The following is a 13015-nucleotide window of genomic DNA, read 5'->3' as shown; positions in this document are numbered from 1 at the left end:
GAGAAAACAAGAAACAGATTATTTGTTTGACAGAGAGAGAGAGCACAAGCAGGGGGAGCGGCAGGTAGAGGGAGAAGCAGGCTTCCCGCTGAGCAGGGAGCCGGCTAAGGGGCTCAATCCCAGGACCCCGGGATCATGACCTGAGCCGAAGGCAGACGCTTAACCGACTGAGCCACCCAGGCGCCCCACCAAGAAACAGATTCTTAACTGTAGAGGACAAACTGCGGGTTACCAGGGGGAGGTGGTGGGTGGGGGAAATAGGTGATGGGGATGAAGGAGGGCACTTGTCATGCTGAGCAGCAGGTGATGTATGGACGTGTTGAATCACTATATTGTACACTTGAAACTAATAGAACACTGTAGAGGCTCCTGGGTGGCTCAGTCAGTTAAGCCTCTGCCTTGGGCTCAGGTCATGATCCCAGGGTCCTGGGATCGAGCCCCACATCGGGCTCCCTGCTCGGCGGGAAGCCTGCTTCTCCCTCTCCCTCACCCTGCTGCTGATGCTCTCTTTTGCTCGCTCTCTCTCTCAAATAAATAATTAAAAAATAATAGAACACTATATATGAACTAACTGGAATTAAACTGGAACAAACTGGAATTAAAATAAACACTTGAAGAAAACTATAAGGAAGAGAAAATATATTTATAATACTGTATTATATTTGGTGAAAACAATCCTTGTATGAGTGTACCCTTGCAGTTCAAACCATGTTGTTCAGGGTCAGCTGCCTACAGAGCACTTGGTGTGCTGATTTAGGATTTTGTCCTATTTAGCTTTCCTCTCATGTGGATGGGGTTACACAATGTGCCTTTTCCTGAGCGCCCTCTTCCTCAATTTCACCTGCGGGCACACAACACGGGTCTTGGTGATTTCTCCGGTTCCCAATGGATCCACTGCATGCCTTGCAAATGGCTGCGTAGTATTCATTGCATTGTGTGGCTGTTTCCATTTAGGAAGCCACTCCTCTGTCCGTGGACAGTCATGTTGTGTCACAGCCCGTTCGTTCTGCTATAACAATATACCACCGACCAGGCACCTTCTAAGCAACACAAAGTGATTGCTCACAATTTTGGAGGTGGGGAAGTTCAAGATCATGGCGCCAGCCTGGTCAGGTTCTGATGAAGGCCTCCCTCCAGGTTGCAGACTGCCGCCTTCTTGCTGCGTCCTCACGTGGCAGGAGGAGGAAGAGAGTTTTCTGGGGTCTCCTTTATAAGGGGCACTCACCCCCTTTGTGAGGACTCTCGCTTCCCAAGGGCCCCGCCTCTTAATACCAATGCATTGGGAGTTAGGGCTTCAACACTGAATTTGAGGAGAGACATTCAGACCCTAGCAGGTTGCTTCTTACTCTACTTTTATACTTAACAGTACAGCGAACACCTTCTTTTTTTTTTTTTTTAAAGATTTTTTATTTATTTATTTGAGAGAGAGAGAATGAGAGAGAGCAAGCACATGAGAGGGGGGAGGGTCAGAGGGAGAAGCAGACTCCCTGCCGAGCAGGGAGCCCGATGCGGGACTCGATCCAGGGACTCCAGGATCATGACCTGAGCCGAAGGCAGTCGCTTAACCAACTGAGCCACCCAGGCGCCCGCGAACACCTTCTTCATCTTTCTTGTGCCCTCATGCAGATGGCTTCTGAAGGCAGATTCTCAAAACCGGCAAGAACATGTCATCAAGTCCAGGCATTTGTAATATTCCTAGCCTGCCAAATTCTCCCCCTGGGGCAATTGGCATTCCTGCTAGCCGTATCTCACTGCCTCCTTCCTCACATATACACCAGCACTTGGAGTTACCAGGTTTTTTTCATTTTTGCCAACCTGGGGGGTGGGAGGGAGAAGCAGTATTCCATCTTGTAGATTTCTGGCGAGGTTGGGGGTCTTACAGCAGATCTGGATGGAGGCTGTCCTGTTAGTCTATGTATTGACCCTCTGACCCCATTTTGGTCTCCCTCCTGCCCCCAACGCCCTGAAACTTAGGTACCTCTGTGACTTCACCTACTACACCTCGTTGTACCAGAGTCATGGCCGCTCAGCCTTTGTTCACGTGCCTCCACTGGGCAAGCCCTACAACGCAGACCAGCTGGGCAGGGCGCTGCGGGCCATCATCGAGGAGATGCTGGATGTCCTGGAGCAGTCAGAGGGCAAAATCAACTGTCGCCACAAACACTGAGAGCCTCTCGGGCCTCCCAAGACCTCGTCCCACTAGGGACCCTGGGAGGGACGTCCGCCCTCTGGGGGCCTGGCCAAGGAGGATAAGCCTGTCAGCTGGGGATCGGATTTGGATCAATATTCCAACGTACACACTTCCTCTCCCTTCTTCTCCACAAAAGGGCTGGTCGCTTTGAAGAAGGTGGCTGAAGATTTTTTTTCTCGATTTCCCTTTGCATCTGGGGGACACAGCCACAATGGCTGGGAAGCTGGTGGGTCCCGATCTCCACAGGGAATCCTGGTCAAGTGGATCTCTGCTCTTGATCCCACAGCTGGGGCCACCTGCTCACCTGCTTTTCTAAGTCTCTGGTGAAGGGATTCCAGTGTTCCCTCCGTCCATGACTGGTTTTTCCCAAACTTAAAAACTCCTTGAAGAGTGTTTGCCCTGATCCATGTCCCAGCAGCTGGGACAGCCCCGGAAAGGGCTGCCTTGGGATATGGCGGAGGCTTTTTTCCCTTCTCTTTCTTATTCTCTTTTTCAAAAACAATAGTGCTAGTTTGGGCACAGAGGAATTTATATTCCCTTTGGTTAAAACGCGGGCTTTCACCGACGACAAAGTGTCTTTTCTTTTTCCTGGGATGCGGCCCCTTCTTGCCTCTTTCTCTGAAAACGGGACCCACATCTTTGTGTCGGAGCTGACATCGGGTTCCGTTTCCTCAGGGCGGGCAGGGCCCTTGGCCAGGCCCTGGGGGGGTGGGAGCTGCTGCCCCAGCTGGTTAAAAAGGCGGGCTGACCCTTTCGACACCAGAGCTGTGAGCTGTACCCGTGGGGACTCTGGAGCAGGGGTAGGAAAACAGCCCTTGTCATTTTGACTTGCACGTGACTTTTTTTTTTTTTTAATATGTAAAAATCTGTAGCAGCTGCAAACCCACCCCACATCTGGCCTGGATTTTTGCAGTCTTGGTGCTGGGGACCAGCTTCTTGTTCTCCTTAAGTTGGGGGGGCTGCCCCGGGGGGGCCCGGGGGCTGGAGTTTGCTGATCTCCATGTGTGCTGTGTTTGAGCAGGGGGGTGCTGGAGCAGCCCGTGGGCTTTTGTGTAGACGGTTCTGGAGACGGAGTAAATTTTGATCTCAGTCCCTGGCAACTTTGAACTTAGCGGCCACGGAGGAGAGTAACCTCACCCAGGAGGCCACTGAATTCAGCTGGACCTTGATACCCGCCAGAGGAAAAGAATGACAGCAGCTGTGAAGCCGGCTGAGGCAAATACACATTTTGGAAGTGTTCTCCTGCTTGGGGGAGAAGACGGGGGTTTTATCATTTCCCTAAGTGCGAGGTGGACTGGAGTCTGATGCCAGGTTGGATCACGTCGGTGTTACCCAGCACGCAGTTCTTTCTAAAACAGATGAGATTTTTGTTTTGTTTCGTTTTCTCAAACATTCCCCTTCTTTGCCTCTTGTTCTGCTGGCCTGGGGAGTTTCTCTTCTCTGCTGAGCTGCGGTGTTGCTTGAGAACCGGGTTGATATGTCTCTGAGTTAAATGCATTTTCTGGGTCCTGGGTTTTCTCCTGAGGGGAAAGTGGCTCCAGGTGGGTGACTTGGGGCCGGCACTTGGCAGTGGGCATGGCCTGTGGCTGGCAGGTTCGACTGATCGGGACTCTGCCCCTCTCTCCATGTCAGCCTGCCTTCTGCCAGAAATGCCCTGCTCACGTCCCCAGTCCGAGATCGCCGTCTCCTGAGAAATCTGCCGTGTGGGATTCCGTAAGCAGAAATTGTGACTCTTCTGAATGTGGGGAGCTCAAGCCTCGGGGGTCTCCCCAGAGGTCTTATTGAGAACGTTAGGTTTCATCTAGCTCTGATCCCCAAAGGTCTGATCTTCAGGGGTGTGAAGGAGGAAATGAATTCAGGCAAGATGGGGAGGGAAAGGGGGGGGACCTGGAGATGAGCCAGGTCTGCGCTTAGCTGGGTACCCACTGGAACCCAGACACACCATCCCCAAACTCCACATTTTCATCTTTCCTTTGTCTTCATTTTGCCTCTCTGTTTAAAGCACCATGTGATTCAGAGATTTAGAGGTATAACTTATTGTCCGATCATTGTTGAGTGTATGTATGTCATTTTTGTGTTCCTGCAAAGGTTTTAGATTTTCTCATCAAGTCAAGCCAGAATCCTGTCCTTGTCCACGATGCAGAGCATTTCGCACATTTTTATTCAATCAGACAGCCATTAAACATTTCACCCACTTCCCGCCAGCTTTTTTTACTTTTATTTTCTAGTTTAAAAATGGTTTTCTTTTGGGCAAACTCATCTGTTCTCTCCATGGTGTGTCTGTCTGCATTTGTTGGGTGTCGGACTAAAATGTCCTCCTGTGAGAAAGGAGAACCAAGGCCCATTCTTGCTCCCTTGTCATTTGCAGAGTCTCAGGTGGAGGGGGGCACACAGAGCGGGGCCGAGGGACGGGTCTGTGAAGTAGGTGTGGCTTGGCAGGGTGTGGAGGGGAGAGACGCCAACGGGGGGAGGGGTGAGCAGGTGTTCATGGTAGAAGGATGGGCAGTGGGATGTGGTGGGAAGGCTGCTGGGGGAATCTTGTAAGAAATCGGAGTGGGGGCCCCCATGGGGGTGCCGAGGTGGGGGAGAGGGGCAGCACCAGTCATCTCCTTCATGGTGCTACGGCCTCCACACCGAAAGGGTACCTTTCTTCTTCTCTCAGCCCCTTCGGCTCCCCCTTGCTCACCAAAAACAAGGCCAGTGGGATGGACGTGAGCTTGTAGCTTAAAAAAGAAATAAGAAGGAGAGGTTAGTAAGAAGGAAAGAAAGGTGGGAAGAAGCAGGAATTTGAGTTGGTGGACTGGGTTTGTGCCGCCTGGCCCGCCTGGTCCAATCAAAGAATGGCCAAGGTCCCTTGGCCACGGGGAGAGACGGGGATAGGTGGGGGGCAGAAATCATGGCTTCCCAAGGGGCGCCGGGCCTTTGCGGAAACGTCAGATCGCAATCGTTTCGGCAAGGAAAATCCTTTTCAGCCGCCTTGCTCTTTGCTGGTACGGTGACTTCTAGAACAGAAAGGGCCTGCTCAGGGGGATGGCTGGAAAAGGAGATTCAGGATGCCTTTTTGTTGTCTTAGAAGTGTCTGCCAGGAAGCCAGGCCAGCTGGTGTGTGTGTGTGTGTGTGTGTGTGTGTGTGTGTGTGTGTGTGTGTGTGTGTGTGTGTGTGTGTACCCACATGCCTGTGTGGGCCAGGGAGGGGAGCTGCTCCTGGAAATCCGCCCACAGCACCGGCCTCTTTCCTGCTGCCACTGTCTAGACTGTTGACCTTTGACCTCTCCACCCCTTGGAGTGTTTAAACCCAAAAGTCCCCTTTGGGGATAGCGGGACAAAGCCCCATTCTTCTCCGCGGGCCCAGCCTCCACCCTGTGAGCGCTGCCGCGGGCAGCCGGTGTGGGGCGCTGGTGGTCCCGCGGGCAGAGGCAGGCCGCCGCATTCCCAGGGGGCTCCCCGTGGCCGCGAATCCCACTGGATCCGTGGGACTTGGGGAGCCAAAGAGGCCTTTTATTTGTATATCCCAGATTACATTTCCCTTCCCCAGGCACAAGTGCCTCCTAAGGGCCTGGGGCTGCTGGCCAGGAGGGAGAACATCTCTGTTTTTACAGTGGGGAAGCATGTTCCAGCCCTGAGCTGGTCCCCTCACCAAATCCCCCCCCCCCCCGCCTGCCCCCATCTCTCTCCTCACCAGGCCTTCCTTTTCAGCTGCCCCGAGACCCACAGAAGTGCCTGCCTCCCCAGTATGCATGGGGCACAGAGAAAGGAGACAAGGTGGGAAAGAGAGAAGCAACCCTAGGCTCTGGGAGGTGGCCCTGGCTCCCCAGGGCCCAGCCCAGGGTCACCAGAGCCATTTGCAGAGGTGGGGGACTGGGGTGAGTGGCTTTTGTGGCCGACACACTTTGTCTCTAGGAAATCCCAGAGAAAGCCGGTTTGGAATTGGACTCTGTGCTCCCGAGGCATGTGGCATCCCCAGGGACCAAGGAAGCAGGGTTGACCTTCTGCCTGCCCTGGGGGTGCCTGGTGTGTTTCTGGGGCTCCCTTAACATCTCAGGTTTCTAGCTCATCCTAAATCTCTCTTTAGGAAAAACCTTTCCTACCTAAGGTAACTGTGTTTTCTGTCCCCCAAGGTGTGCCTGTCCCCTGCATCTCGGGGTGGCCTCTCCCTGACCCCCAGAGTTCCTGTGAGTGCCTTGTCTGAAACCCTCCTATCTGGGAGCCCAGGCCGGGGAAGGGTCTGTCGTGACTTTGCTGGGGGCTGGGCTCGGGAAGATCCCAAACTTGACACCCCAGAAAGCAAATAAAACAGTTGAAATACGTGATTTCTTGTGTGTCTTTGTGAGGGGTTAGTGTCCACCTCGGTCATCCTTGGCCTGAGGGCCTGAGTGGGCAGAGGGGCGTCCCTGATTCACTGGGATTTCTGTCCCTGGTTTGTGACCTGGTGCTCAGCCTGTGGTGGCTGTTATGAATGTGCTGAGTTAAGAATGACAAGATTTCTGTACTGAATGGTCTCCCTCCGCACAACCCAGTGCATTTGTTTTGATGCACAGAGAGACTGAGTCACTTGCCTGTGGTCACACAGCAAGGGGGTGTGGCGCTGGGATTTGAATCACGATCATTTAGACCCCAGCTCGTGCCGAGTTCCCACTCACAACCCTGTGGTGGGGGGTGCCATTACCACCTTTTACAGATGGGGAAACTGAGGCTCTGCCAGGTGAAGCCTCTTGTCCCACGTGTCATGGCCAGGGGGCGGACTGGTCTGGAGCTAAGCAGTTTGAACCAGAAATAGGACTTGGTGACTCCCCTATGTATGTCCTCAGAAGGAATGAAGACATTTTTTTTTTTTTAAGATTTTATTTATTTATTTGAGAGAGAGAGAAAGCATGAGAGGGGAGAGGGTCAGAGGGAGAAGCAGACTCCCCGCTGAGCAGGGAGCCCGATGTGGGACTCGATCCCGGGACTCCGGGATCATGACCTGAGCTGAAGGCAGTTGCTTAACCACTGAGCCACCCAGGCGCCCAAGAATGAAGACATTTTAAGGGTCAGGGGCTTTCAAAGAATAAATCTTTGAAACCAAAAGGACTTGTCTTGGCGAACGTGGGTCCAGGGGAGGGGGCACCTCCTCCAAGTCCCTGAGGACACAGGGTCTTCGCTCCCTCAGAGGAGGTGTCCTTTGCACCCAGCACAGCTCCAGGCGTGTAACTGGTGTGTAATAAAACTACGGGAGGACGGAGGAAAGGGGTGAGTGCTCGGTGTTCCCTCCCGAGACCAGCAGGGGGCGCAGAGAGGCGCTGGAACCTCCCGGGAGCGGAAGACACGCCCGCTTCCTTCTCCGGCCGACCTGCCCACGCCGCACGTCCTTGCCTTAGCCTGTGGCTGCCTCGGTCACTTATGGAGTGCCTACTGTGCATTGGTTCCTGGGGCTGGGGACACACCAGGGATCCAGCAGTTTCCAGGCTGGGAGTACAGTGCAGGGGACCCAGTAGTAATGAGGGAGGCACAGGCGGCTGAATAGTCCAAGGCAGATGGGGGGAGGTTCATGGGAGGGTACAGCTCGGAGAGGCCTCGCTTGGCCCCATTCAACAGTTTCCGTCAGCTCTCGCCTGGACATTCTCAGTCTTACTTGGAGATGAGGGTCTTGGACACCAGTCTCATCCTTCTAGTCCGCCCCATTCTGGGTATCTAATGGGGGCCCCTCCGCACCTCTCATATCCTCCACGGCTCCCTTTTGCTTACAGGAGAAAGCCAAACTCTTCTTCTGGGCATTTGAACCTCTGTTCTCTTTTTACCACTGACCCCAAGCTGGCCCCTCTGCCTGGAAGCCCCCCTGCCCCCATTTATACCTGGAGAACTCCTATGCATACCACAAAACCCAACGTCATCTTGCAACACGTTGAGTGTGACAGTCCTGGGTAGGGAAAGGTAAGGGGGGGGTGAAGTACTGAACCGGAAATCCCAAAGTCCTTCCCCCACACCCTCTTTCACTTTCCTACCCCCTCCTTTCTGCACTGGCAACTTGCCACCAGGCATTCAGCAGTTTCTACAAGGAGTGTCTCAGACCTGCCGGGACATGTCCAGGTCCCCCGGAAAGGGGGAGGGGTAGGCTCGGGTGGCACCCCTCCCTACACACACACACACTGTGTGGTGCTGATGGGGGAGGTGGGGAGGCCAAGACAGAAAGAGACTATGAGAGACTGAAAAGCAGAGATGCAGAGAGACAGCAAGGGAGAGATTCAAAAAGGGGCAGAGAGAAAATGTGGAAACTCCCTAGATATTTTCTCTTCCAAAGCCCCATGTTTAGAGTGAGGACAGTGAGGGGCAGGGAGGGCTCTAGCCAGCCAAGGGAAAGGATTTGAGACGTCGGGTGAGACAGGGGTGCCCTGCTCCGGGCCTCAGTTTCCCCCGTGATAAGGAGCTGATACCCACACCCCCCTGGCAGGGTTGTGCGTCACTGCTCCGCCATGGCCTGGCACCGAGTAGGTGCCCACCCTTGACAAGGAAAAAAACCCAACGTTAGAAGAGCCATTAGAGCAAACCGGGGTGGGGGGGCGGGGAGGAGGAAGGGCAGGCTCTGGGGGGTTACCCCCACCAAACATTCCGGTCAGCGAACACGTGGGATCCGGAAGCCTGCTGCCTCAGCTGACCCACTTCCTGCCCCGCTTATTCTGTCCATAGCCCCCCTCGGTCAGGAACCCACACAGCCGGTCCCAGGGGCTGAGCCAACCACTTCCGCCCCAGGCAGCTTGGCCCGGGCTGACTCACACTCAGCTGTCCGCCCCCCTCCCCCACGGAGCGTTAATGGGGGGCAAAGGGAGGGGCTGGCGGAGGCCCCAGCCCGGAATGCCGAGAGGTCAGGCTGGAAGCACCGCAGAGGAGAACCATACACCAGTTTTAACTGCCTGGCACATGAAAACCCACCCTTGACAAGGAAAAAAGCCCGAATAATTGGAGGGTTTGGGATACATTAAACTCGATCACAATGTCCCACTTTCGGACACCCCAAAAAATCCAATAAGAAATTGAAAAGACAAGCCAGGGACTGAGAGAAGATGTCTGCCATGCCTTTAACTGATCAAGGAATAGCTTCCAGAACACAGGAAGACACACCAGAGGGAAGAAAAAACCCCCACCAAATATTAAGATGGGCGGATGACATTGTTTCATGGGGCGGCTGTAACAGTTACCACAAACTGATGGCTTAAGGAAGCAGAAATGTATTCTCTCACAGTCTGGAGGCCAGAAGTCCCAGATCAAAGTGTCGGCAGGGCTGGAGGCTGAAAGGGAGAATTGGTCTCAGGCCCCTCTTCCGGCTTCTGGGGGCTTCCCGCACTCCTTGATGGCCTTTGGCTTATGGCTCCGTCATTCGCATCTCTGCCTCTGTTTTCACACGGCCTTCTTAGAAGGACGGTCACTGGATTGAGGGCCTGCCCTCCTCCAGGGTGACCTCATTTTAATGTAAATAATTATATCTCAAAGACCCTAAAAAGTCACCATCTGAGGTTCCAGGTGGACGTGAATTTGGGGACATAATAGTCAACGAATACAGGCAGGAACAGGTGATTCAGGGAAGGAGAATCAAGACAATCCAAACTTGAAGCTCGGCCTAGTTTTCAGAGAACAAAAATCACTCTGAGACCTCTCCTCACCCCTAGGGAGGCTCCCAGGCAGGCCCTAGAGACAATGGGCAGAGGTCGCTGGGAGTGCACTGGTGATGGGGAGGGGGACTCCGTCTGACCACGTTAAAGAGTAATTTGGCCATGCTAGTGCTATTGAGGATGGACGGACCCTTCGACCTGACCCTTCTGCTGATGGTGTGAATCCCAGAAAAACCCAATGTGCGTGTTTTCCCAGCGGCCTGGTTTACAAGAATGAGGAGTTGGAGCGTGGAAAAACACTAGGATATACTTATACCGTGGAATACTATACAGCACAGAAAAAGGATGAGCCGGACTTCCGGGCAAAAACCTCCAAACCAGAACATTGAGTGAAAATAAGCAGGTTGTAAAATGGAACAAACAGTGTGATACCAATGTTATGAAGGTGTTTTTTTTTTTTAATTTGCATTTTTGTATTGTGGTTAAAATATATAGAATGCAAAATTTGCTGTTTTAACGGTTTCTAAGTGTACTGTTCGGTGGCATTAAGTACATTTACAAGATAGAATATGCACAATACCTGACCTCTATTTAGTTCCAAAACTTTTCCATCACCCCCAGACGGAAACTCTTTAACCATTAAGCAATAATTCCTCATTCAAGTCCCTTCTCCTCCAGCCCCTGGTAACCTCTAATCTACTTTCTTCTGTCTCTATGAATTTGCATATTCTAGATATTTCATATCAGTGTAACCATATAATGCTTGCCTGTCTCTGATTTATTTCACTCGGCATGTTTTTAAAGTTCATCCAAGTTAGGGACACCTGGGTGGCTCAGTTGGTTAAACGTCTGCCTTCAGCTCAGGTCATGATCCCAGGGTCTTGGGATTGAGCCCCTCATCGGGCTCCCTGCTCAGTGGGGAGCCTGCTTCTCTCTCTCCCTCTGCCACTCCCCCTACTTGTGTGCACTCTCTCTCTCTCAAATAAATAAATAAAATCTTAAAAAAAAATAAAGTTCATCCAAGTTGTATCATGGATCAGAACTTTATTTTTTTGTGGCTAAGTAATATTCCATTACATAGATGTACTACATTTTGTTTATCCATTCAGCCTGTGATGGACACTTCGGTAGTTTCCACTTTTCAGCTGTTGTGAATAGTGCTACAATGAACATCGGTGTACCCACTCAGTTCCAGTCCCTGCTTTCAATTCTTTTGGATATATACCCAAAAGTAGAATTGCTGGATCATATGGTAATTCTATGTTTATCGTTTTGAAGAACCACCACCAAACTGCACAGCAGCTGCCCCATTTCACATTCCCACCAGTGGTATAAGAGGGTTCCAGTTTCTCAACATCAACACATTATTTTTGATGATAACCACGCTACTGAGTGTGAAGTGGTATCTCATTGTGGTTTTCCTAATGAACAATGTTGTTGAGCGTCTTGTTACGTGTTAATTATCCATTTATATATCTTTCTTGGGAAATATGTATTCAAGTCCTTTGCCCATTTTTAAATTGGGTTGTTTGTCTTTTTGTTGTTTAGTTGTAGGAGTTCTTTGTATATTCTGGATATTAAACCTTCATGAGATATGTGATTTGCAAATATGTTCTAGCTCTCTCATGGATTCCTTAGGATTTTCTATAAATAGGGTCATGTCATCTGTGAATAGAAGTAGTTTTACTTCTTCCTTTCAAATGTAGATGCCTTTTATTTTTTTTAAAGATTTTATTTATTTATTTGATAGAGAGAACACAAGCAGGGAGAGCAGGAGGCAAAGGGAAAGAGAGAAGAAGGCTCCCCGCTAAGCAAGAAGCCCAACACTCCAGGACTCCATCCCAGGACCCTGGGATCATGACCTGAGCCAAAGGCAGACGCTTAACTGACTGAGCCACCCACATGCCCCTAGATGCCTTTTATATATTTTTCTGGTTAGAACTTCCAATGTGATGTTGAGTAGCAATGGTGAAGGTAGACATTCTTGTCTTGCTCCTTATCTTAGGGGAAACCTTTCAGCCTCTCACCATTGAGTATGAAGTTAGCTGTGGGTTTTTCATAAATGTCCTTTATGATGTGCAAGAAGTTCTTTTTATCCCTAGTTTTTAGAGAGTTTTATCACAAAAGGATAATAGATTTTGTCAAATGTCTTTAATGCAACAATTAAGATGATCATGTGATTTTTTTCTATTTGTTCCATTAATATGAGTATTGCATTGATTGATTTTCTTATGTTGAACCGTCCTTGCATTCCTGAGATAAATCCTACTAGGTTATGGTGTGTAATCCTTTTGATATGCTTTTGGATTTAGTTTGCCAGCTTTTGGTTTAGGAATTTTGCAACTATATTCTTCAGGGATATGGATCTGTGTTTAAGGGAAAACCTCAGTCCTCCTTCTGTGTTTTTCCTTCACTCTCACCCAACTACCACACCCACGACACTTCTGAAACACCACAACAAGCAATTCTCTGCAACACCAGTTGGTATCTGAGAATTTAACTCAGTTCTGACACAATATACCTCAAGATAGTGTCAGATCCTTCAGGTTAAGGGTTCAGTCCTACAAGACTGCCCACCATTTCAGATACCCAGAGCACATCCAGCTTGTTAACTGTGGTCCTAATGGACTGGCTAGAAATCAGAGGTTTCCATTACCCCTTCTTTGGGTTCAGTTGATTTCCTAGAGTGGCCCACAGAACTTAGGACAACAGTTTACTTACTGTTTACCTGCTTATTATGAAAGGATATGATAAGGGTACAGATGAACATCCAGATGGAAGAGATCTGTAGGGCAAGGTATGTGGGAAGAGGCATGGAGCTTCCATCCTCTGGGTGCACCACTCTCCCAGCACCTCCACATTTTCACTGACCCGGAAGCTCTCTGAACCCCGTACTTTTGGGATTTTTATGGAGGCTTTGTCACATAGGCATAATAAATGATTAACTCCATTTACAGCCCCTTTCCCCTCTCTGAAGAATGGGGGGTGTGGCTGAAAATTCCAAACTTCTAATCATGGCTTGGCCTTTCTGGTGACCAGCCCCCCTCCAGGAGCCCACCCAGAGTTGCCTCATTACAACAAAAGATACTCCTATCAGGAAATTCCAAGGGTTTTAGGAGCCCTGTGCCAGGAACTGGGGTCAAAGACCAAATAGTATAACAAAAGATGCTCCTGGTACTTTTATCACTTGGGAAATTACAAAGGTTTCAGGAGTTCTATGCCAGAAACCAGGGGCAGATAT

At 50.7% G+C, this 13015-nt stretch overlaps 1 protein-coding gene across 6 annotated transcripts in view; it reads left to right on the top strand.

The window, feature by feature from the left end:
* Positions 1–4395, top strand: part of PGPEP1 (pyroglutamyl-peptidase I) — a 30020-nt gene extending 25625 nt beyond the window's left edge. For 5 of the 6 annotated variants that reach the window (XM_078053420.1, XM_036093848.2, XM_036093849.2 and 2 more), the window contains one exon: positions 1975–2306. In XM_078053420.1, coding sequence (XP_077909546.1) covers positions 1975–2167 — 193 coding nt within the window. In that variant the 3' untranslated portion in view covers positions 2168–2306. Of the gene's footprint in view, positions 1–1974 lie in introns of all 6 variants that reach the window. The other variant, XM_078053430.1, reaches the window with a different exon arrangement.
* The last annotated feature ends 8620 nt before the right edge of the window (positions 4396–13015 follow it).

This window comes from Halichoerus grypus, chromosome 1 (assembly GCF_964656455.1).
Source record: "Halichoerus grypus chromosome 1, mHalGry1.hap1.1, whole genome shotgun sequence".
NCBI lineage: Eukaryota > Metazoa > Chordata > Mammalia > Carnivora > Phocidae > Halichoerus > Halichoerus grypus.
The sequence above is the reverse complement of the archived record's forward strand: the minus strand, read 5'-3'. Positions and strand labels throughout refer to the sequence as shown.